Genomic DNA, 26302 nt, shown 5'->3' with positions numbered 1-26302 from the left:
GGTGCTGTGTTCGCACCCGGGCCGGTCACTGGAACAGCTGTCTTCCTTCGAGCCCCACGTTGGAAAGCGCCATTTGAGGGTGAGTGGTTATTGTGACTACACGTTGGGCGCCATTTGTGGGTGGTGTCGTTGTTGAGTTCCCACGTTGGACGCCATTTGAGGGTGGGTGCGTCTCGGTGTTGCGTGAGATTCACTCAGGGTAGCCGAGGTACGGTTGTGGTGTAGGTTGATGTCGGGAATAATCCCAAGCCGGCTACTTATATAAAAGGCAGTGTAAATTCCAAAACTATAAGTTTATTGTCGTATTCACTTGGTAAACCCTAGAGTATGTATTTCCGGCTGACTTATAATTCAATCGTTGGTCGCAATTCTGTATCGACTCAGTTGCAGCTCTGAATAAGCTCTATCCGATACTATAAATTCAATACTCTGTCCCGTACACTACGATCGAAGCTCCTAAACGTTGGCGAGTAGTCTCGCCAATGACAAAGTTCAATCTATCGAGTCTTCGCCTGAAGAAAGACTATTAAGTTGGGCCGCCGACCCGATGAGATGTTGTGATTGTGTCGACACGAAGCGAAATAGTAGTCCTGTCGACACCAAACGAAGTAGTTATTGTGCCCTGTATGTAGGGCCGCCGACACGATGTGAAGTTGTTTTTATGATCTCCGCTCCCCGTCACCCTTATTTATAAAAACCTATCCTACGATAAAACTAACTATCCTATTGGCTAACAACTACGTCACTTAACCGGCCTAAAATCTATTCCCTATTGGTCCAAAATGACCTCATAAGCTGGACCAAGATCTCTTCTTATTGGGCGCGAAATATGTCATCTCTAAATTTAGACTTTGGATTTCCCATAACATCAAATTAGTTTGTATATCTCACAAGAATACCCGTTCTTTGGAAAACCCAAGCTTGGCAGTATCTTTCCCACGGGTCTAGTCCGACTTCGGCTTTTATGCTTCATCGAGTCTCTATACGAAACCCCGCTCAAGGTGGCCCTAAATCTGTCCGATGCTGACAGGTGACGAGAAGATGCGAAACATTTGTGTGGGAAGCTAATTCTAACGAAGTCGCCAGAACATCCCCGCGAATACATGTAATGGAAATATGGAGATATCACTTCGCTAATAAATCGGTCTCTCCCTCTCCTAATTACTGCTTCAGTATGTATGTATGTATGTATGTATGTATGTATGTATGTATGTATGTATGTATGTATGTATGTATGTATGTATGTATGTATGTATGTATGTATTCGGAGATTAAGAGAAATGCTGAAAATAATAATTTGAGAATGCTGGGTTTGCAGTGAAACACCTACTTTTGGGCAGGAAACTATGAAGGAATGAATTATTTTGTTTACGAATTTCCTCAGTAAATTCTGAAGATGGCCCATAAATAGGTCGAAACATATAAACGAGGTACGTTGAAATTTAATATAGGAAAGTCTTACTATACATATTCATAAAGAAATTAATTATTGCGAAACATAATACTTATTTTATCTTTTGTTTTGTGTCAATTGTTTTGCATTATCTCTGTTTTCATAAGCGATAGTCTTGCGCCGTTCTAACCATAATACCTGGGAATTTCATACTTTTAAATATCTGCTATTTGATTGAATTCTTTATAAGAATAAGGACGGAATTCGTTGTTATTATTATTATTATTATTATTATTATTATTATTATTATTATTATTTGACTACAAGTATTAGGAACTTCTCCTGCTGCTGCTGCTGCTACTTCTACTACTACTACTACTACTACTACTACTACTACTACTACTACTACTACCACCATTACCACTATTTACCAGTATTGCTACTGCTACTACTCGTACTGTTACTTCTGCTGCCACTACTTTGTCTTCTACTACTACTACTACTACTACTAGTGCTACTACTACTACTACTACTACTACTACTACTAGTGCTACTACTACTACTACTACTACTACTACTACTACTACTACTACATAATGTTTATGAACTAATACCAATAAGTCTGTCTGTCTGTCTGTCTACTTTATAATGTAATGTTAGTGTAATTGCTGTACCATATTTTCTTCACACTAGAGTTCAGATTTAAAATTCTATTGAGTGTGAAATAAAATTTTTACTGAACAGTAACTGCCTAGTGAAAGGTTCTGGCTTGGCATATTCGTATCTTCTGCCAGTATTCCGTAATTTCTGTGTTAATCATACTTTAATTCTGGTGTGACGCTGATCCACCTATTTTTCATATGTAACGCTACAGCGATAAAAATATTAATAATACATCATTCGATGTTTGAGACGCTCGAGACAATTACGATTAATCAAGTACCCATCTTCAAAATGGTACAATAAGTTATTACTATTTAAGTAGATGTATACAATAATATCTATTATTATTTGACATTATTATTATTGTTATTGTTATTATTATTATTATTATTATTATTATTATTATTATTATTATTATTGCTATTATTATTATTATTATTATTATTATTATTATTATTATTTATACAAATATTTTTAATTTTGCAAGGCAGAAACATGATCTGCTCCTAATTCGAGACCCGCTCAGTTTTCACTTTGATCGAGCTTCATGGCAGTCTCAAAGTGGCTTGCAGACGTACTGAAAGTTGTTTCTTTCAAGATTTTTAAAACCTGAAATGAAACTAGATGGTGTCTTAAACACAGACCTTGATCTTGAGTAACTGTCCGCAGAGGGGTTTACCACATTACATAACTAAAACCTCAAAATAGGTAATGTTATACGACGTTGTACAGTGCTGAATTAATAAGCGAATTCTCCAATATCGTCATTTCGAAACCCCCTTGAAAGATCTTCTATAGATGGATATTATAATAAAAATATTAAATTCATTAATATTAGTTGCCAATACAAAATGTGGAACATAAGAAATAGGTTAAAAGTCCCTTGAATCTTGGAATACAGTTCCTTTTTTGTAATGCTCTTGGAACACAGGTTTAAAACATCTTTTCACCATCCTCAGCTATAAATGTAGACCAAATATGAGTATTAAGTTGGTGTATAAGTTCGTAGCGTTCTTGTACGTAATCTCAATACTGTGTTGTTAGGAGATTGTTTATTTTTTGTTGTTTGTCATTTGTTATTCGGTGTGTTGTGCTTGTAAATAAGCCTTAGATTTTGCGGATTTGAAGAAAGTTTGTGACATTTTTGGGTCAAAGAACATGAAGTGTCGAGTGATAAAAAAGCGAACTCTTACGAAATATTCAGTGAAGGTTACTTATGTCCCGACCACTATAGGAGGCATAGGCCAGTTTTACACTAATGCTAAACATCTTTAGTATGGCTTGTTGCTTGTCAGCCATCCCTAAGAGCGCCAGTACTTTTATACTCGTCAGTCAAGGCCTACTGACATAAATAAAAGCAATTAACAATAGTTATCTCTGTCATGACAACCTCATAAAATATCCTGTAAATTGAACAATCGATCTTGCTACCGTACAACAGAATTAGGATTACTCATTTCAGCGAGTACTGACAACCACTGCAAAATACGATAATTTGGTCCAGGGGGCATTCCGTTTTGGTACAAGGATGATTTATGTAACATGTTTCTTAATTAGACTTTTAAATACCGGTACATTCTTTAATAAATCACTGGAAAACAAATGTGCATATAGGATGTGGAGTGAGTACGAAATTATTATTATTTTTTATTTTTTGGCGCATCATTTTTACGTAAATAACGACAAATAAAAACTAGCATGCTACATGACATTACTTTAAGAAATACAGGAAACAAGCATAAATAATATTCACCATTCTTAATGATCATGGGATAGAAAAAAATGTATCGAATAGAACTTACATACAAATGTGCGTGTAATAAACAATAAGCAAACCATCTTCGATTAATCATTTGAAAACAATGTGAATATAGCGTGGATTGTGTAGGAAAATAATGTCTTATATGTTGTCCCCAATGTGTATCATTGTTAACTTATGAAAACAGATGGAAATTAACATGGGACATAAACACTATTTGAAGAGAGATAGGAGACATTAAGTAGGCCTAATATTCATCGTTCTTAATAATCTCTGGATGGAAAAAACAATTAAATATGTATAAAATAAAAATTACGAACAGGTGAGCATATAAAAACAGTAAGTAGAATCATATTTGATTAATAAGTGTAAATTACTCCAGGTTTAGTGTAAGAGTGGCCTATATCTAGCGATGTCTCCCAGTAAATTACCTTAATTTGAAAACAAAAACAATCGCGTTAAAAGATTGAATTCGTGTATTTTCTCTGAAAATTTCCAAATATTTGTAAGCAGTCTTTTACATTAGATTGCCGAAAATTGGTTTATAGCGCAACATTGCCAGTGATAAAAGTGTGAAATATTCGTTCCGTGGCCGGTGGATATTCTACATTGACCCTGCTGGAGTTTAATAGAGGAGGAAAGGCAGCGGAGGCGGCCCGAAACATTTGTTTCGTGTACTGGGAGAATGTCATCGGAGAAAGCACTGCAAGAAAATGGTTCTGTCGTTTCAACAATATATAAAACGCTGTACAAAAGTTAGTGTCAATCCACAGGAGATGATGTTAAGTGTCTGGTGGGATGAAGAAGGCGTCGTATACTACGAAGCTTCCCAGGAATTTAATTATAACTGCTGACATTTATTGCCAATAACTCAGACACCTAGTGACCGCAGTAGAAGAAGAAGAAGAAGAAGAAGAAGAAGAAGAAGGACTGCATCAAGTGCAGCTGCAACACGATAATGTACGCTTGCACTCCGCTAACATGACGAATGCGGCCATCCAGGAGCTTGGTTGAGAGGTGATCCACATCCCCCATATTATTCCAATCTTGCGCGCATAGATTTCCACCTTCTCCGTCCTCTGTCCAACAACCTTGAAAGGTACTCCATTTATAACGGAGATGCTTTACAAACTTGGCTTGATGACTTCTTAAACTACAAACCAGCAGATTTCTTCAGACGAAAAATCGAAAATCTATTCTAGCGTTGACAGAGAGTCATAGATAACGTTGTAGAATATATTACTGATTAATTTATGTCTTTTATTCATCTCAAATGAAAACTTTTGTAACAGGGGATAAACGCTTCGAAATTTTGCATAAACCCAAAGAAAAGTCTGTGTTATGCTTTCTTTGTCACATTTTGTTAGTGCTACGCGCATATTTTGTTGCCAATAAAATGTCATTTAGTCATAATGGAAATGTGGAGTAGTGCACAATGTGCTTTGAATTAAAAGCTTTTTCAATAACAACCACAGTTTTGAGGCTACTAGGCGTAAATTTCGACATTTTGATTTATAGCATCATGATCCCATCCCATTATACTCATGCGACTTACTTTTCCATCCTTACAAAATTGAGGTGGTACATTAATTAAAAAATCGCGATATTCTCAATAGAACGGCGTTTTGTGAGGAGATTTTAAATCGTGTGAATGAAGATGAAGAGAAATATGTCCCTTGAAAACCTCACAGAGGCCGAAAAACAAACTGTAATGAAAGAGTGCACCATTGTGTATGGCAGATTGTTGCGAAGTGGTGCGATTTTAGTGGCAATAACATATTATATATTATATCTGTTCTTGATCTATCTAGCCCATCACTGTTCTCATTTAATGGCTTAGTTTACGTAGCAAAGATATTGCAAATCACTTTCGAGTTCGACGGAAATGAATGTCCAGAAGAAGGACTGCATCAAGTGCTGCAGTGGTAACAACAGTGATGCAAGACAAAGATAAAAATCAGTGTTGCAAACTTTGGGTATATTTTTTCGAAAAATCTACTGCTCCTAATATGTTAATAATATTGCGACATGTGCTAGCAATTCCAGTAAGTAATGTGCATGTGGAAAGGGTGTTTAGTGTCATGAATGGTTTGTGGACAGACGAGAGGAACAGAATGTCAACAGAACTAGTGAAAGCAGAAGTTTGTATTAAAATGAATTTGAGTGTAAGCTGCCATTGCATGAAGTTCTGCGGTCTAGTAATGAGGATATATTGAGTGATTTGTAGGATTTGAAGAAGTTTTTTGTTAGGACTTTCTTCAAAGAGTATATTTAGTTTAGTTTATTAGCTCATTTATAGCTCGCGTAAGAAACGATTACCGAAAAGCATTGGTGGCGTTGCTGTCTGTTTTGATGCGTGTATGTAGGCACACCGAGGGGGGAAAGATGCGAGCCGATGGAAGTACTGTCTCTTCCAAGAAGATGAACAAATGAGGACATCGCTATGGAAATAAAGAGCGTACCAAGAGAAAAATTCGAAGGTAATTAAACGCGCAACATATGTTTACGAATGAAATAATAATACCGTGCGATACAAGACACGTATTCACAGGCAATGGAACAAACTAAAGTCGTAATGTAACTATCACAACGCAAGATTGATTCTATCGATGTCATTTCTCTTCCGACTGTACTCTTGAATATCATTCAAGTTATCTCGTGACCTTTCCTGTCGCTCGCTCTTCCTTATCGCAGTGTTTGATTCGCATTCCTTCCGTCGGTATTCCCTGCTTGCGAGACCTATACCTCATTTTTCTTACCTAAATCCTTCAAGAAAACATGAGAGAGAGTTTGTATCCCCAAGAAACAAATGAATTAACCTATTATAATTTGTGATTGTTTATAATGATTTTTGTCCCGATGTAATGTGTTCCTAAAAGCAAAAATCTTAGATTACATGTCTAAAACTGTTTCAAAATCATAAATTACTTTTTGCAGATTGTAATGTGAACCGGCGAACAGAATTTAATACTACGTAAGAAATGGAATGTTAGGAACATTTAATTTAATTAGATTTTACAATAAATTAAATCATGTAGAACAGGAACTTATTTCTTTACGAGTAAGTCGTTTACTGGAGCATCGATTCGAGTGGTTAATATCATGTAAAGACGAGAATGAAATACAGGTATCAACCAACAAAAAGACTGTGAACTAAAGTTAACTTAAAACTACTACAATATTAATCGCACCGATCATCTTTTCAAGCATGCAGTAAGTACAATCTTGTGGTTTTGGAAGCACCGTGTTTACATGATGCATGGCGGCCGTCTGACTACTCAACCATATCACGTAGGCGGCCTGATGCCGCTACCACAACAAACGAGTCCAATTATATTACAAGTAACAATTTCAAAGAATTGTTATAAACGCTATCGAATAGAAAGTGAAGCCAGGGGGATCCGCCACTGTGACGTCATACTCGGAATTGTCAAACCAGTTTATGAAGGAAGTGAGTGTTAGGTAACAGCAGCTGACTTCATCCGCAGCAGTCTCGTAGATCTTGATAAACTGAGATCTTTATTTCTCCACATCCGTGCTCAGCATACAAGCGTTGCAGTAACAACGTATTTATTTGTCTCATTTATAACTGCTTAGGCATAACCTTCTGAGCCCTCAGATAATTGATGTTTTATTTTTAAAGTTCAGTATAATTCTACACTTCAAAAAAGTCACTGAAATGGGAAAAAAATGCTGAAAAAATTCTGCAGGTTACACTTAGGGCACAAATTCAGGTTATATTATACTACACTTTGGACCTCTGCGCATACATCCTATATCATAATCATGTATGAAGTATAGTATAGTAATTTCCCGGTTTCTGATCGAGTCAGAAATCCTGATAGAACTGATATCTAACCCTTGCGATGAATTTCGGTGAAGTCCGGAGGGCCTAATTAGTCAAATCCACTCTCCTTACCTTCACGCTGGGGCTCCGTGGGATTTATTAAGATGCGAAAGAGAGAGTGGTGTGCGGAAAGGATCGGAAAGCTACCGCATTTATCTTTCCCAAGAAAAACTGCAAACATGGCATGAATTGTCTGGTTCAATGGCTGACAAGAAACTGCCTACTGAAGGATGCACTAGAAGGAATGATAGACGGGAGAAGAGTTCGATGTAGAAGAAAATATCGGATGATAGACGACATTAAGATATATGGATCATACGAGACAAAGAGAAAGGCATAAAATAGAAAAAGATTGGAGAAAACTGGGTTTGCAGTGAAAGACCTGACCTTGGGCAAAATATTGAATGAATGAATGAATGAATGAATCAATCAATCAATGACTGACTCACTCAAGAGGCTATATAATTGCAGAATGTATGAAAATTGGGCAAACATAAGAATGAAAGCAGAAAGATCGTTATCTGAACGATTTTAGTTTTGGATTTCCTTGCTACAGATCTAGACCCAAATTCTGGAATGTCTAAGTATTAATTTATTGTGATTGGTGAAGAGTAGGGACACCGAACGTATGAATTGAACTACATCGCGTGTAATACAAGTCGTGTTGTTTACATCAACTCTGGGTAGTACAGGTACTTCTGCTGAGAGTTGCTATGCTTGAATCAAAATATTGCTCCGTATAGTTAGGCGGCTAAAACAGATTGTAACACATATTTAAGAAAGCGACTTAGATAACTCATTATTTCCTTTGTATAAAATGGTGATGCATTTTAAATAGAAATGAATGATATACTTTGTGTCACTAATTTTGTGGTATGTAGGCCTACATCTGTGTAACTTATATTTGTAAAATCTCAAATATAAAACTTTTTCGATCATTGCCACTGAAATAAGGAAATGTTCTTTAGAAATATTATACTATGTTATTGGTGCGGCATTTTAAAATAGTTCGTTTATTATAAAGTTGTCTATGATCTTGTGGCTGTTCACTATTTAATTCTTATTGAACTTCACAGAGTTCGAATGTACAGGATTTGTTTTCAAGAACTCTCTTCAGTTTTAGTTTAACACTGTTATTGTTGCCAACAGCTACTCATATAAAATTTAAAGTTATATCTTAGCACGAGGAGTATTGTGCATGACGTCAGAGGGAAGGGGGTAGAATTATTTCCTGTACCATCTGCTTACAGCAACAGTACTGAACTGTGGTGCTACGTGTCCAGTCCGGTAGTAAGTGAGCGAGTCGTTTTCTAACCTGTAGTGTAGTGTTATTGTCATTACTTTATATATTTAGTCATTCTAATATTTGTAGATTTGAGTTGAATTGCACATTCTATAAAGGACTACCAACAGTAACAACTTTACAGTGGTTATATTTCACTCCAAATGTTAAGAAAAGGTAGTGCGCAACGTTTATGTTCCACCGAAGTATACTCTGTCTGTATGTCTGAAATCAGCTCTTGTTTACATCTGGCTGTGCGGAGTTCAGAAGCACCCATACTGTATGGTTTAAGTGTAAGCAACCTCGTGTCCATGGAAGGAGAGGTTTCATCATTACTAATAACCAATAAATCTTTTTGTCAACATTGTTTGGGTGGCATTGAATGCAATATTGAATTTAATTGAATTTAGGAAGGGGGCTAGCCAGTACTGTTGACCTCTCAAGATGTTTCACTAACCCTCAAGCTACGAACATTTCCAAGTTCACATCGGCTGACTACTAAGATTTCCTGCTTACCCAGATTTCGGACAGGCAACCCCATCCGTGCATCGTCATCTGGTGTTCGGGGAATGCTATGGCATGAAAACGAAATGGAGAGATGTTGACGGAATGATGTAGATGCCTAATATGGGGAAACGGGAGAGCACCGAGAAAATCCCAACTGCGACCTTGTTTGCTAGTCTCACTACGGATTTTCCAATTAAAAATCCCAGACCTTACCGGGACTCGAACCCGGACCGCCTATGCGACAGGCTGAGCTCGGCAACAGAATACTCATAAAAGCTTGTAATTAAAATATGCAAATTTTACTAATGACTTTCGGTCATTGTAGATATATCAGGAGGAGTCCGAGGATAAGGTAAAACTGCAAGTAGTAACTCAAAACATGAAGACAGTTCTATTTTCAAAACATTTTTATTATTAAACATTGGCTTTTTTCAGGTAGGTAATGTCTTTCAGATGTTTTCAACTCAGACATGAAATGTTTCACACTGCCAGACTAATATGGTACGAAAAACTTGATAAACTTTCCCGACTGTGCCTGACTTTGGTAACATATAGTAGTGGATGTTATAGCCTACTATACTATCTAAGGCGAAAGTGGTCTGGCTTTTCAATAACATTAGCAAATGTGACCACTCATTTTCAGTCACTGTAAATAGAATGCATAAATGTACGCCAAATTTGTCCGAGAAGTAAGTGAAATGACGATTGGTGAAAGAGATGAAGAGAGAGTTTAGGTTTTTCAAACATTTTATTGCTTAAAAAAATTGAGTTTGTTCGGTGATGTGGATGAATAAGTGAATAAATAATAGTGATGCTGTTGCGTGTGAGGTGCACTAGTAGCTGTCGTGCCCATGGCTTTCTCCTCCACCCAAAGAGAAGCTGCTGTAGCTCTCGGCCTGGCCGTGGTGCTCGCTGCTCGGGGCCTGGGCCTCCTCCTCGTGGTGGTGGTGATCAACGTACACGGGGACCTTCTTCTCGACGTAGACGGGATGAGGCACGGGCACGGGCTTGGGGACATGGACGGTGTAGGGCTTTGGCACCTCGATGTGGTGGGGCACGGGGTAGGGCACCTTCACGGGAACCTTCACTTCATATGGCACCTTCTTTTCGACGGTGTAGGGCACCTTCTTCTCTACGACGACGGTGTAGGGCTTAGGTACCTCGACGGGGTAAGGTTTGGGCACCGTCACGTGGTAGGGGACCTTGACTTCATAAGGAACCTTCTTCTCGACGGTGACAGTGTAAGGCTTAGGGACGGCGTAGGGCACCTTCTTGGTAATGATGATGGTCCTCACATGTTCCTGGTGATGCTCGCCGTGGCTCTCTTGTCCTCCACTGGCCTCGCCGCCACCACCGCCGCTGCTGATCTCACCACCCTCCTCGCCGCCCTCGTAGCTGCCGCCCTCGAAGTGGCCACCCCCGTACCCGTACTCCTCGAGTCCCCGCTTGTGCTGCTCGGCCCCGGCGAGTGCCAGCACTGCGACCAGAATGCACACCTGCCGGCAACAAAGACACATGTTAAGAATGTAGCCTTCGCACTTTGCCTTAAATTAAAGTCATTTAAAGTTCTTTTTTCCGAATCGTTATATAATGTAATTTTGATATAGTGTAATACAGAGTACTCCGTATATAACGCCATGTGACGAGAGAGATGTTGCCTCCCACAGTGCACCTATCGTACTGGGCAGGGCATGGTTGCGCCCCACGGGCAGGTAAGATGCAGCAGATAAAAAAGGGTCCCTGTTTTGTTGGCATAATTGCGCCCCGTTCCCATCAAGTAGAGAAAAGAGGCATGGCATAGTTGCGCCCCGATGAAATAAATAAAGAAAAAGACATTACAGGAACTCGAGACTCGTAATCAACCAATCTTATTGATTTCTTATTCGATTTAATATTCATTATCGATAGCGTTAAAATGAACACCATGAAGTTGGCAGTACTTTATTAGCTGACATATTCAAATGAGTGAGTCGTTGGAATATGGGGCATTAGCAATCTTGACATTTGATTAGTGATTTTCACACCGTCTGTGGCGTATAGTGAGGTTAATTTAAAATTAATGTTAAGTTTAGTGGAAAGGGTAAAGATTAATAATTCACAATGATTTTAAATTTCGATTTGCGAAACCCTGTACCGTAGTTCATTTATTGTGTGTGATCGATAAAAAAATGTGTTATTTTAAATAGGAAAATTGATCATATGCTACCTGATTTCAGTGCAGCTACCACTATAATATTTTTAATTGGGCCTAATTTATTTATTTTATGACAATCACTTTCGTGTGTGCTATACCCATCGGGGCGCAACTATGCCATGTCCATTCTGATACCTGACTTCATCGGGGCGCAACTATGCCATGTCCATTCTGCTACCTGATTTCTTCGGGGCGCAACTATGCCATGCCTAGGCCTTCCAATTGACCGCGGGGCGCAACTATGCCACACCAATCGCACTAGAAGTTCAAGGTCTTTTTTTCGGGGATTACATGCGTGCAATTCGCCTCAACTCTGTTGTCAGATACTGAAGAGGTTATTCATTCGTGCATAATGTAGTGTAAGCTATTATTTTAATTTTTTCGGAACACTGGAGGGATTACTCATTCGTGAGTAATGTAGTGCAAGCTATTGTGTTTTTGTAATTGTTTCGGAACACTTACGGCGGTACTCATTCGTCGTAGTGTAGTGTAGTGCAAGCTATTGTATTTTTTTAAGTTCTTTGAGAATGGTATATATCACATTTCAACGACTTTTTGAAGTTTCAAGTTACAGTTCGTAAAAAGTGGAAGAAAATATCCGACTAGTCATTTCGAAAATTTCGCAAGGGTAAGTTAATCGAATATTTCAGAAGAATCTTAGGAGATGTCAAAAATATTGAAGCAGAAGGTTTTAACATCATTTGTGATGCAAGAAAGATGCACTTTTGTTAAATTTTAAGTTTCTTACAAACATTTTTCCCGCTAAACAGGTTTTAGAAACTAACAGTAGAGACCTACCCTAGACTTCAAGGTGAAATGTGCGAGGCGTATAACACAGCTTACGGTATGAGAGACTTGTTATAATATGGAAGACTCCGTACATATTATATTGTAATGTAATATATTGTGTATGTGATACTTACAGTAATGTAATGTACAGTATAGCAGAGACTACCCCTTTTGACCAGTGATCTCCATTATTCGAGCATGGAAGGGAACATATGAAGGGTTCAGAGCCATAGTGGGCCAAACGCCATTTATTAAAAACGGAGAAAGTAAGGGTTAAAATTAAGTGAATATCATAGTTTAATGAAGATTAACATAGTTTTAATGTGCATACTTTATATTACTTGCTATATGTTTCCCTTGAATTATGGTAATAACTTAAATTTAACCCTTGTTTTCTACGTCTTTAATATAATATGGCGGTTGGCTAACTATGGTTCTGAACCCTTCATATATGTAACTAGTAACCGGATCTTCATCTTCCGAACTCTAACTCTCAATTATGAAAATAAACATTAAAAATTATGGAAAAAAAGAAACTGAGGAATTAACCCTCAGTGTACAATAAAATTATCTCTTCTCTTTAATAGTAATAGTATAACTACAGATCTCATTTTAATAAATCGTTCAGAAGCATAATTTGTTGAAATTTTTGTAAACAAATTAATTCTGTTTACAAAATGAGTATGGGAAATATGATATGAAAACGGAATGAAAGCTATCGAATTAATTATTCTATAATAGGTATAAACACTTACACGGAGTGGGCCATCGAGTAACCTTACAGGGCCACACCTACTAGGAGGCCTTTGCCATTAACGGGAAACTTTGGCTTGTTCATTCATTCATTCATTCATTCATTCATTCATTCATTCATTCATTTATTCAAAATTATGCCCCCTGTCTCAGAAGGAGCAGTCATTTCCTTTTTTATTATCTAATTATTTATGTTATTATTTTGCTCCTGTTTTTAGATTATTTTTGTCTTTATTGGTTTGATTTGTAATTCCTTATTTTACTGGTTATTAGGTTTATTATTTTTTCTTTGTTGTACTAGTTTGGGTGTATATACTGTTATAATTGCTGGTTGATCATCCAATTCTAATTATGCATTACTGGGTGGGTTGCGTACACAGTCCAATCGGCAGATCTTCTGAATAGAATATTGTTACATGATACATAAATGCTACAGATTAACGTCCCCCTCGTTTCACTGACAGTTTTCTGTGAATTCTAATGTTTTTGCAGCAATGGCTCTGCTGCGCTATACTTGGAGAATGCTTTGGTAGCGTCGCCTTTGCCTGGAAGTGCCATTGAGTGGAAGACGTATCAAACTCTATTAATTAGGTTTACAGTTTTTGATTGGTTATTTTACGACGCTTTGTCAAGTTCTATTGTTATCTACTATCTGAGTGAGAAGAAGGTGGTAATGCTAGCGAGATGAGTCCAAAGTCCAGAGCCGAAAGCTACCCAGCAATTGAAGAGCTTGGTGCAAGAGGGAGGTAACTCCAAAATTAAAAAAAAAATCAGTTCTTTTGTCTATATATATGGCGAAAACATAATGACAGGTTTGGTACACGAACGATGTAGATCCGCTGGAAATTGAACGTATCAAAGAGATTAAAACTTACTCCGCTTCTATGTTCGGCACAAGAGGGAGACATTTAATCGTCTCTCCTGAGAAATATGGTAAAATGCAATTTCCCCCATTCTTGCACCAGGCCCTTCAATTGCTCTTAATGGAATGACCCCGGGGCCGCTAGTTTCACGGTCAGACATACTAAGCGTTACTCCACATCTGTGGACTACATTTACGATTGTTGCTTGATGGCGTTGTATCTGATCATGTTTATTGTTTTTCTAATGTAGTGGTTTCGAAACTAAGGGTCGCGACCCACGGGGGGGGGGGCTCGTGTAAAGAGCCGAGTGAGGTCGCGAGATGATTTACAAAATAAAACAAAAAACCTCTTATTAAAATACTAATAGTGTGTGTTCAGAAACGTAAACAACATTTATCTTGAAAATAAAAAAGAACGTTTCTGTAGTTATACACTTTGGTAAAAATAATTTTATTAATACGACAAATGTGCCTGTTTTTATAAAGTAGCTCTGAAATCTGGACTGTGTATTCGATACACACATAATAATCCGTGGCGCTGGAGCCCATGAAGGGCTAAGACCGACCAGGTGGCTGCTTGCCTCACGGCTACATGCCGAAGCAGAGGTGTACGATCATCCAACCAGGATGGAGGTATCGTGTGATTAGCACGATGATCCCCCTAGCCGTTATAGCTGGTTTGCGTAACTGGATTTCGCTACCTATCGTAGCTCCCCAAGTGCATCACGGTGCTGGGTGGGCACCGGTCCCATACACTGGCCGAAATTTCATGAGAAAATTTCTTCCCCATGAGGACTCGAACCAGCGCGGGACTCGATACACACATAGTAATATCAATTTCAAGTTAAATGTTTTGATGGCAGTCATAAACGAGAAACTTATTTTGCATAAATACGAATTTTCAAATGTTATAAACAATTTAAGAGCTTCTTTTGAAAACTCGGGGTATTCATGTATTCTTTTGATCCACAACTGGTCTACACTTTGCAAGAAAACCTAGTTTCAATACTCCATTAGTACGTAAGTAAGATATTATTTAAATAAATTTAGTTTTCAATTTTTTTTTAAATTTTATCCAATTGAATGCAACTGTCTAAAATGAATTTAGTATCCATCTTTGACTTTTGTGTTGTTTTGAGTGACTTTTGGAAAATACAGAAAAAATATTGATGTTTAGAATTGTGCAAACTTAATTGCGTGTTCGCAAAAACGAACTTAGTGTCTGTGTTATCATACATAGCTAATTTTTCCACGAGTTCTTTAATGCACTGTAATGCATCACATTCCTTTTTGTCAAGTGATGTCGACCAGAAATCAAGTTTCTTTATAAATCCTTTGATTTTATCCCTGGATGAAAAATATAACATCTTGTCCTTACAAACTACTACTCAAAGTGTTCGAAAGTATTAGCAAAGTCGGCTACCATAAAAATTATGTTCATGTAATAGGCTATTTGCTGTCGTTTTTGCGTTATATTTTTATATTTTTGTCATTCTTTTGGTGATATGCACTAATTTTGAGTCAAATTATAATTGTTTTCGATTTTACAGGGATTTGTTTTCCGTATAAGGCTAAGTACCCTACCAGTTCGGCAGTGAGGGTTGCATACAGAAGTCTCGCCCAAAAGTGAGTCGCTCCTTCGAAAATTTGGGAACCACAGCTCTAATGCACGCATTATTGTGACGACCAGTGTTTTCATACTAACATAACCAAACCTCGTTACTGCGGATAGAATATTGAGGAATGTCAGAAAGAGTCCCGGAAATATGTTTCTTATTTATTTAATTAAAATTCCCCGATTGGCAATTCGAAGTTCTGTATCAGCTCACCAGCATTTCCCACGGCTTGAATTGAAAAATGAGGGATGTAAAATAATGATCGTTGCAACATAGAGAACGTAAGAAACATTACTTGGCACAGAGTTTTACATTAAATTAAAAAAATTTGAACATACAATTATATATTATATATACAAGGTACATTATTTGTGTATTATTAAAATCAGACCTACTATAATTATAAATGCAGTGGGTACCTACATTAACATTTCTGAAAAGTATTTTTCAAAGATTCTACATAATAATAGCCTACATGTTAAAATTAATAAAGCGTTGCATAAAATCAGTTAACTTACTGTATATATTAATGGAAAAATGTAGATAAATCATTGAGTTTCCTGTCAGATTAAATTTAAAAACTTCTTAAGTTTTCTATTCAATGAAATACAATTTTGTAAATCAAGTAAAATATTATGAAGATAACAACATAAGCTTTATTTAAGGGGTTAGGTACAGCTTACAGCAGTAAAATTTTGGAAATATTCAACATTTTTTTCCCTCCATTACTGTATCGTGTATAATGGTGAAAATTAGTATATGTAAAACACTTTCCTTCTGCTATATGAACAAAATACTTTTACAATTTAAAGAAAATATTTACATTTTTTTTTCAAAATTCAGTTTACTGTCCACTGATGAAGCGTTTCTCACATAACTCAAAAACTATCCAACATTCTGTGATGAAATATTTTGAGTGTATTTATACATGTCACATCTACAATATGATGCAAGATAACTTCTCTACCTTTGATAAATTGATAAAAAGTAAATTCATTTTTAAAAATGGTCAAATATCAGTATTTTCTTCTAACACAAAATTAAAAAAATATATATATATATATATATATATATATATATTTATATTTATTAAGGAATGTAGTTGAAATAGCATGATATTTTAAACATGAGTTTCAGCAATAAAATAAAAGAGAGAGAACATGAAAAAGTTAACAAGTTTATGGGTTATGAGGGAAATGCTTCGTCACTGCAAAGTGAACTGACACCATTTTGAATTTTCAAATTTTTTTTAAATCGTAAAAATATTTTTTCATATAGCAGAATGACAATCCTTTACACATATCAATTTTAATTATTGTACAAGACACAGTATGGAGGAAAAACATGTTGAATATTTCCAAAAATTAAACCGTCATTACATATTACGAAGTTATTTCTAGAAATAGTCAATAGTATGTATATAGTTCACATAACCCCGCTAATATTTTTTGGAAGTGTGACGTTAAAATAAACTGCAATAATACTAATTTATACAAAGTTTATTCTCTATTCAATTTTGCATTCAAAATTTCACGTTTTGTTTTTTAAAGAAACCAATTTGAATAAAATTTCATCGGTCGATAATATTTGATAAGTTACTTAACAATATATCTTGATATGTTTAGTGTCTGACAGTAGAACGTTAATATATTAACTCACATCAAAATATGAGTCGTAAGGTTATTGGATCATTCTGTAAATACATTTCTGTTTGATTATTTGTTTACATTTAACATTACTCAATTAATTTATGTATTCATAGCAATTTTGACCTAGAAATTGACACTCGGAACTTCAACTACAGACCGCTTTAAAATGTTTGAAAGTATTTTATTATAATACAACAGTTATGTTTAACAATAATATGTTTAATTTAGAAATAAAAACCAGATTCTTGCCTTTTCCGAAGATGAAGTAGATACGAAGCTCCGAATTGTTGAATATTTTTTATATTATTTATTATTGAACAGTAATCTCATTAGAGGTTTTGATTTATATAGAGAAAATCAAAACGAGTGAGATTTAATTGACTATTACACTATTAGAAGTAAGTATATAAATATTAGAAGAAATAAATTACTCTAATACAATAAAATACTAATTAACTTGCTAAAATTCTGTTTAACTAATGTTAGCTTCACCAAAACGTTTGAATGGACCCGCCATTTTCAGTTGACTGTCTGACAAATGGCGATCGGAAAGCATGCTTTATAGTACCGTAAAGAATTTGCAGTTTGAAATGTTGGCAAATAAAGAAACAAATGGTAGGGAGATTATAAAAACAGAAGAAAGTATATAAAAATTAGAAGAAATAAAGTACTCTAATACAATAAAATAACTTAGGTATTATTTGACTTACTAAAATTCTATTTCACTAATGTTAGCTTGAACGGAGCCGCCATTTTCAGTTGACTAGCTATCCGGGAAACAAATTACGATCGCAAATCATGTTTTATAGTATCGTAAAGAATTTGAATTTTGAAATGTTGGAAACAAAGAAACAAATGCTAGGGAAATGATAAAAGCAAACAAATGTTAGGGAAGAAATAAAAACAAACAAATACTAGGGAAGTGATAAAATTGTAGCGATAAACGGGCATGGTTGATTGAAACGCATCCTTTCGTAGCGTTTTAGTGGTCAAAAGTAGTAAGACGTAGTAAAAGTGTAATAGTCATTGTAATATCCCAATATCAAAGAGGACAAAATAAAATATTTTTATCTATAGTTATTTCATTCAGGACTAACGTTCATTAACGTACTGAAAATCTACGGAACCCCCAGACTTTCTTCCCTTCCAAAAGAAGTTAAAATAATAATATTATCTCTCTTTAATTTCATTGTTACCTAAGTTTAAACCTTTAATCTAGTGGAAAAGTCCAAAATTGTGCTTCAGTTACATTGTTACACTATGAGTTGAGGTCATGAACTAGCATCCAACAGAGACTAATTGCTGCACTGTGACTAAACGTGACTTACGATAGGCTTCATGCTGCGGACCTGCTGGCTGGAGAGTTGACGGTTTTGTTGCTGCCGGTCGTAGCTCGCGCCTCAATTTATACCTCAGCGTTCACCGCTTCACTTTCCCGCCCGTCTCTCTCTCCCTTACTCCCATCATTTTGCTTTGTGTCGAACCAAATACATGTGTTGTTCAAGTGCCTCATGGCTCTCCTAAACTTGATTTGACTACTTTTTCCTCCAAAGGCAATAAAAATGTTAAATTGCATTACACTCCATATAATCAAGTATTATCATCACTATGGCTAGATACAAGCAAGTTGATCGCATTTGTTGTTTCATTTGTTTGTCACCATCTGTCAGGTTGTACTTGCGTCCAGTTGTCGTTTAGAGGTCTGGGTCACGAAGAGAAGGAGTTGGCTGGATTACAGTATAGTGCTAATACCAGTTACATTGATAAAAAATATAACACAGCATGTTTGCAGATCGTCGTTAGACTCACGGCTTTTATGCAAAGCTCTGCATTACAACATAAACGAAAGTGGTGATCATTAGCAGGGACGAAGATGCCAAAATCAAACAAAATGTTTTAATTTTCAGGTAATAGTTTAATTCAATGAAATATAACAAAGGTAATATAAATAAATGAATGACTCAGATGGGAAATGGGAGGAGAAACTTTAAAAGGTACCCGATACGCGTGCTTGCAAGCGACTTTGGGGCTGATAAGAACTGAATGTGTGAGCTCCAAGCCTATTGGCCACTCGTCTATATTATTGTATGGTATATTCACCAAAATCAAAAGTTTCATTTGTTCCATTGAACACGAAATACATTTTAATATGTAATTTAAAAATGGTTCGATATATACATAGATGGTACCGGTATGTAGTTTTCTTAGAAATTACACAAAAATCTGTTCATGCATTCCACCACATGTTTCCGGTATTGTTTTGTAGTTTACAGGAAGTGACATGTATCAGTTACTAAGATTGAGGGCATGAAAGTGTAGTAAAATTGTCAACGAAGAAGGACAGCGCCTTTTTCCACTGTGCGGAGAAAAGACTCCTGGACACATTTTATTATAGTGTGTCGAATTGGAACATATCCGAAAAAATATCTACTACCCTCGATTCTAAGTCAGAATAGGAGTGCGTTTGCATGTCTTGACGTCATGTGGAGTAGAGAATGCGAACAAAAGACTGGATTGTTCCTCTTGAAGGCGAGACAGATTAGAACTTCAGCTGTTGAAGTTTGTGCTGCGAACTGACGAAGGGATACTAAATTATACATTTTTATGCCTGTTTAGGTTAGGATATAATGTGTGTTGTTTGTGCCACTTTTATTTTAATCTATGTGTTCTTTTGGAGAGTGGTTGGATCTAACTATAGGTGAGGGGGTGAAACCTACAAAGTAGGACTTGTTTTAGCTTAAAAGCACGTACGGTCAGAAGACCCGTGCATTGGATTTAAGAGAAAATTATGATGATATAACATCTGTATGTATAATATTACTCAATAAATCCATCTGTATCTATCTGCATAAAGTAGCCTATAATATTTCATTATCTCCTTGCTGAAACTGCAAGTCCTCTCATGCAATATTGCCATAGAAAGCGATAGAAACTCGCGTGGCAATATTTGTATAAGATAATTTGTCGAATGAAATGATATTTAACTACTTAAATTAATATCATAACACATACTATTTACCGACTCCTAACATATCTCAATCTAATTTGTGAAGAAATAATAAAAAATAGTTGAGAATACGACTAGAACCAAAGTAATAATGGTATTACAAAATATATAAAAAATAAGATGGGAATTTAATTAAATATACAGTAACTAGAAGCTGCATTTGGCGAAAGTAGATTTATTCGATGTACTGAGTACTCAAGGAATTTTTGTCCATTATCTCTGACTTCATTGAAATTTAGGTTATAGTGTTACTTATTTGAAACAATTACGAATTATTATTTACTTACTTAATTACAAATGGCTTTTAAGGAACCCGCAGATTCATCCCCGCCCTCACATAAGCCCGCCATCGGTCCCTATTCTGTGCAAGATTAATTCAGTGTCTATCATCATATTCCACCTCCCTCAAATCTATATAAAATATTATCCTCCCTTCTACGTCTCGGCCTACTCAAAGGTCGAATTATTATTTACGACAAGAAAAAGTGACAATATGAAATAAGAGAATATTGCAGCGATAAATGACTCGATTGGTTGAAATTCAACGGATTCTTAAATTTCATTATTGAATAAAGTAATATTTATTTCTATATTACAGGTTTTTTGTATTTAAATGAGGAAACTTGTTTCTTCATATACATACTCTGAAGCTAAGCAAAGTAACTCAGTTTAATTCTAACTACAACTTACCCGGCTCTTTGTAAATACTTTCATGTCTAAAGTTTTGTGATATCACGATGTGATATAATTGAAATTGAGTTCACAGACCTAAATGCAAACCAATTTTTTAAGAGCCAGTTACTCTTAAAATAATTACACTTGATCATAAGATTGAATGTTTTCTTCTTGAATCTATTATTTTGATTTATTATGCATATATTCAGAAACAAAAGTAAGCAGACTTTTAAAAGTAAAAGCCTCGAGTTGAAATTTTGTTTAATTATACATGTACTATAAAAGTAGTAGAAATTTGAGTACTTGATTCACACATACACACACACGGTGTGTTATGATCGTGTTTGTGTTAGTATGGGGTATTTGTGATAATGGAGGTTTTTTTTGGAACGTGGGTTCGAGTCCCACTTGGCCTGATTACCTGGTTGGTTTTCTTTCGAGGTTTTCCACAACCGTAAGGCGAATGGTAGGTAATCTATGGCGAATCCTCGGCCTCATCTCGTTAATTACCATCTCCATATCGCCAATCTCATAGACGTTAAATAATCGAGTAGTTGATGTAGCGCCATTAAATATCCAACTAAAAATAATGGAGATTTTGGTAATAGTGTTTCTGGTAGTTTTGATTGTGATTTGATAGTTCTTGTAGTAGTGGTTTTTGTTATATTAGTTTGGTAGTAATTTCTGATCAATCAGGTAATTTTAATTGGCACTTTAACGATATTATGTAAACATGCGAGTTGACGAAATTATTCAATGTGTTGTCATGGAATTAAGTGGACATTTGCTTTGAAGTTGCAGAATACTTCTGTAAAACTCAATCACATAATCAGCGCAAGAGAGATTCGAACCCACGTCCGAGCCCAGCCTCAGGTCAGAGTAGATCGAGTTCTACAGGATTCTCCGTATATGACGCTTCCCACACACAGCAAACTTAGAATACGCCTCCTACAGTTACCGCGAAAACTATTACGGTAGTAATAGTTTCTAAAGTCTGTTTAGCGGAGAAAGGGTTATAAACAACTTAAAAATAATAAAACTACATCTTACCTGTGTCACGAGAGTCTCAAAGCTTTGTTCTCCTGCTTCAGTACATTTTGGCATCTCCGAAGAGTGTTCTGAAATGCTCAACTAATCTCTTCTTGCGAAATGTTCGAAATGACTAGACGGATAATCTCTTCACATTTTGCAAATAATTTAAACCTGAAAAAATTCGCTGTAGTATGCTATACACAATTCTCAAATAATTAGAAATAACACGATAGCTTGCATTGTACTACGGACGATTGAGTAATCCCTCCAGTAGATACAAAATTCTGAGATTAACTGCATGGATGCAAAGACACACAAACGTCCTTGAACTTTAGCTCGTACTACAGGTTGTGAGAGGCAACATTTCTGTACGTCCCGTGCTTCATATACAGAGGACTCTGTTTAATCCCTCTGCTACTTCTGTTGTCCATCACTGACAAGCAAACATTCTGATGAGGACAGAAAAAAAGTTAAAATTTTTCTTCCACCATGTTAATAATGTCAAAACAAGTGCTTATACAAATGTTGGCCACTCGACCGCAATTACGAGGCCGTCCAGAAAGTGATGTTCCCTGGGGTCATTTACAGAAAAAAAACACACTATTACATTGAAAGATTTATTGAAACAGATACAGCAATTGCTGCGCCATTTGTCAACATATCTCCCACTGGAATTGAGACATTTGTCATACCATGGGATCAATTTTTGTATCCTTATGTCGTAAAAGTCAGCCGATTGGGCTCGGAACCAGCGTTTGACAGCCGTCTGCACCTCTGTCGATCCCATGATACGACAAATAGTCTAATATCTCAATTCAGGTGGGGAATATATTGAAAAATAGCTCAACAATAATTGCTGTGTCTGTTGCAATAAATTTTTCCAATGAAATTGTGTTTTCTTTCTGTTAACTGCCCCTGGAGAACTTATTTTTTACGGCCCTCATAATTGCGATCGAGTAGCCAAAATTTGTACAAGCACTTCTTTTGACATTATTAACATGGTGAAAGAAAAAATTAACTTTTTTATCTACTCCCATCAGAATGTTTGTTTGTGAGATTAGAATTAAGTAATAATATTTTACAGCAAGAGTACACCATAGAATTGTCTTACAGTTGGGGTAAAATCCTCCCAGATAGTAGTCACTTAAGCATGATTCAAACCCATGTCCGAACGCAACCTTAGAACGTAAGTCCGTCGTTAGTCGTTTAGTTATCTTGCTTTTCATTAAAGCCTTGATTTTTGTGAACCGACGCATGCGACGTGCGGAATGTGAGGCCCGCCTCGCACAAATCCGGACTATACGAGAGAATATAGTGAGTGGTTCTATGGCTGCGAGGTACCCAGATCTAGCATCTCGCAGCCATAGAAGTCCCTCACTATCTCTCGTGTAGTCCAGATTTGTGCGAGGCGTGCCTCGCACGTCGCATGCGTCGGTTCAGAAAAACCAAGGCTTAAGACGTCTCCCCAATCACAACAGAAGCTGCAAGATCATGGCTTTAAATTGTTTATGATTCTTCCATCGGTGTTATCAGTAGGTATCAAATTTGGAGAGCGGGCTGGCCATTCAGTCAGACCTCTTCTGTTCCAACGCCCTAGATATGCGAGATTTGGAATGTCTTGTACAGGAAGAGTGAAGTTGCTGGTGCTACGTTCTGTTGCATTCACATATGCTGACGTACTATAAACGACACGTATTCTAATAGCTCTAAAATAATTTGTAAAAAGAAGACATAGTGGCAGGAGGCAAAGTTCATAATTTACAAACGCAATGCATGTCCAAACATTACGGTCTTGTACTAACACTAGGGATTAGAGAGGACAGACTCCTATTCAGAAAATATTATATTTCGATGGCTCTTTTCCTTCAACTTGAGCACAAAGTTTTGAATCACTTGGTATTACAACATGATAATGATAATAATAATAATAATAATAATAATAATAATAATAATAATAATAGCTTTTTTATTAAAAAATCTCTAAGTTCTATATTTTATGTGTTTTTCGCTTATACTGTATGACTACGTTGAACACACTGTATATTATGGTCAGACTTTCTTTCAGTCCAGAAAGATCATCACGTATGCACTTTTCAAGATTAATAATGTAATAACAGATCGTGTAAGCGTGTGTGTACGTGATCGGAGAAGATGAAGTAGAAGTCCTTCTATTTTTAAACTATATTTTATGTAGTGTATAAATCTCTAGGGACACGCAGCGCAGTAACGTTGCGTTTTAAGACGTAGCGTTAAAAAGACGGAAGGCCACGGGTTGGATTTCCGATAGGGTCGCGGATTCATATATTTATCTTACTCTCCAGACCGTACTGTGGCCCTGGGGCTTACTCAACCTCTAATAGAAATAAGTATACCACAGATGTTTATTTTGGGTTAAATGTGGCCGGCACATAGGACTGATATCCTATATATTATTAATGCCAATTGTCTACACAGGTGAGGATCTTAACCTCCTGTTACCCTGTGGGCATCAAGGCCTGTTATGAGGATGCATTCTTTATTATTATTATTATTATTATTATTATTATTAGTAGTAGTAGTAGTAGTAGTAGTAGTAGTAGTAGTAGTAGTAGTAGTAGTAGTAGTACTACTACCACCACCACCATCGACCGGTTCTGCAGATTTCCCAAAGGAGAGAATGGTGATTTATAGTGAAATTCATACCTACGAATTTTCAGTTCTGCTAATATCACACACACAGGGTGAAAGTGACATAGCTTTGTAGATTGAAAGGAACAATAGTAGGCCCTATGTATTACTTACTTACTTACTTTTAAAGAACCCGGAGGTTCATTGCCGCCTTCACATAAGCCCGCCATCGGTCCCTATCCTGAGCAAGGTTAATCCATTCTCTATCATCATATCCCACCTCTCTCAAATCCATTTTAATATTATCTTCCCATCTACGTCTCGGCCTGCCCAAGGGTCTTTTTCCCTCCGGCCTCCCAACTAACACTCTATATGCATTTCTGGATTCGCCCATACGTGCTACATGCCCTGCCCATCTCAAACGCCTGGATTTAATGTTCCTAATTATGTCAGGTAAAGAATACAAGGCGTGTAGGTTTGGGTTGTGTAGCTTTCTCCATTCTCCTGTAACTTTATTCCTCTTACCCCCAAATATTTTCCTAAGCATCTTATTCTCAAACACCCTTAACGTATGTTCCTCTCTCAAAGTGAGAGTCCAAGTTTCACAACCATAAAGAACAACCGGTAATATAACTGTTTTATAAATTCTAACTTTCAGATTTTTTGACAGCAGACTGGATGATAAAAGTTTCTCAACCGAATAATAACAGGCATTTCCCATATTTATTCTGTATTTAATTTCCTCCCGAGTACACCACCTATAGGATCTATATATTAAAATAAATAAATAAAAATTATGTGTTTTGTAATTAACTGTATGATTAATTACACAATTACACTGAGAGTCAATATAGCGTGGCAAAAATGCGTCGCCTGATTACCTACGAGAATACATACGCACTCGGTCTGAATGGCAGTATTCCGTCCCTTAGTCGTTGCAGTAGGGTTGACAGGCTTCCTAATGGCAGGAAATAAAACGACAGGCGTTAATCTTTTTATTTAACTTATAAGAAAACTGTCCATTTTATTTTAAATCTGTAAGGTGATAAATCAATCCTCATCAGTTTCTGTAATGATAGAAGTGAAAAGCAGAATCGTAAGGATAGTATTTATCGATTAAAACATTGTTAATATTTAGGAGAAAAATATCTTGTCTAGAAGAATATTAATTTGGGATTAAACAGCATTGGTTTTTTTTTTACTCTACACAAGGAATAAAATTATAAATCTACACAATTATATTACTTCCAGCCTGAATTTCTCAAATAATTACGTAACTTTCATCAGTTTTTACAGAACACGTTCAAATGCCACGAATGCCTTTTAATATTTTCATAGCTTTTAAATAATATTTTACACAAATATAAATTTAAATTGCATTAAAACACATGAATAACTATTTTAAGGTAAATTTATAAATATAATATTAAGTGCATATTATTTACAGAGATTTCTAGCTTTAAGCTAGCACAATACCAAGACTGTTTATGGGATCATTACAGTGTATTTAAGCATATTCATTTTCCGTTTTCTCTTATTCATTGAAATATATTTTACTTTTGTATTTATTTCAATATGGTTTTAAGTAAATATAAATCCTCTCGTTTCGAATAAGATTTGGGACTACATATGCTCAGATATCCTAATTCGATGTGCTTAGCTTTTTC

The 26302-nt window shown here is 36.1% G+C and overlaps 1 protein-coding gene across 1 annotated transcript; it reads right to left on the bottom strand.

Moving 5' to 3' along the window:
• Positions 1–10180: 10180 nt before the first annotated feature.
• On the bottom strand, positions 10181–18758 carry LOC138697867 (mantle protein-like). Its single transcript, XM_069823451.1, has 2 exons — positions 18643–18758; positions 10181–10947 (listed from the first exon to the last, which is right to left on the bottom strand). The coding sequence occupies exons 1-2, from the start codon at positions 18652–18654 to the stop codon at positions 10285–10287; spliced, it is 675 nt and encodes a 224-aa protein (XP_069679552.1). The 5' UTR covers positions 18655–18758; the 3' UTR covers positions 10181–10284.
• Positions 18759–26302: the final 7544 nt, after the last annotated feature.

This window comes from Periplaneta americana, chromosome 4, assembly GCF_040183065.1.
Source record: "Periplaneta americana isolate PAMFEO1 chromosome 4, P.americana_PAMFEO1_priV1, whole genome shotgun sequence".
Classification (NCBI taxonomy): domain Eukaryota; kingdom Metazoa; phylum Arthropoda; class Insecta; order Blattodea; family Blattidae; genus Periplaneta; species Periplaneta americana.
This window is presented reverse-complemented; position numbering and strand designations above follow the sequence as displayed.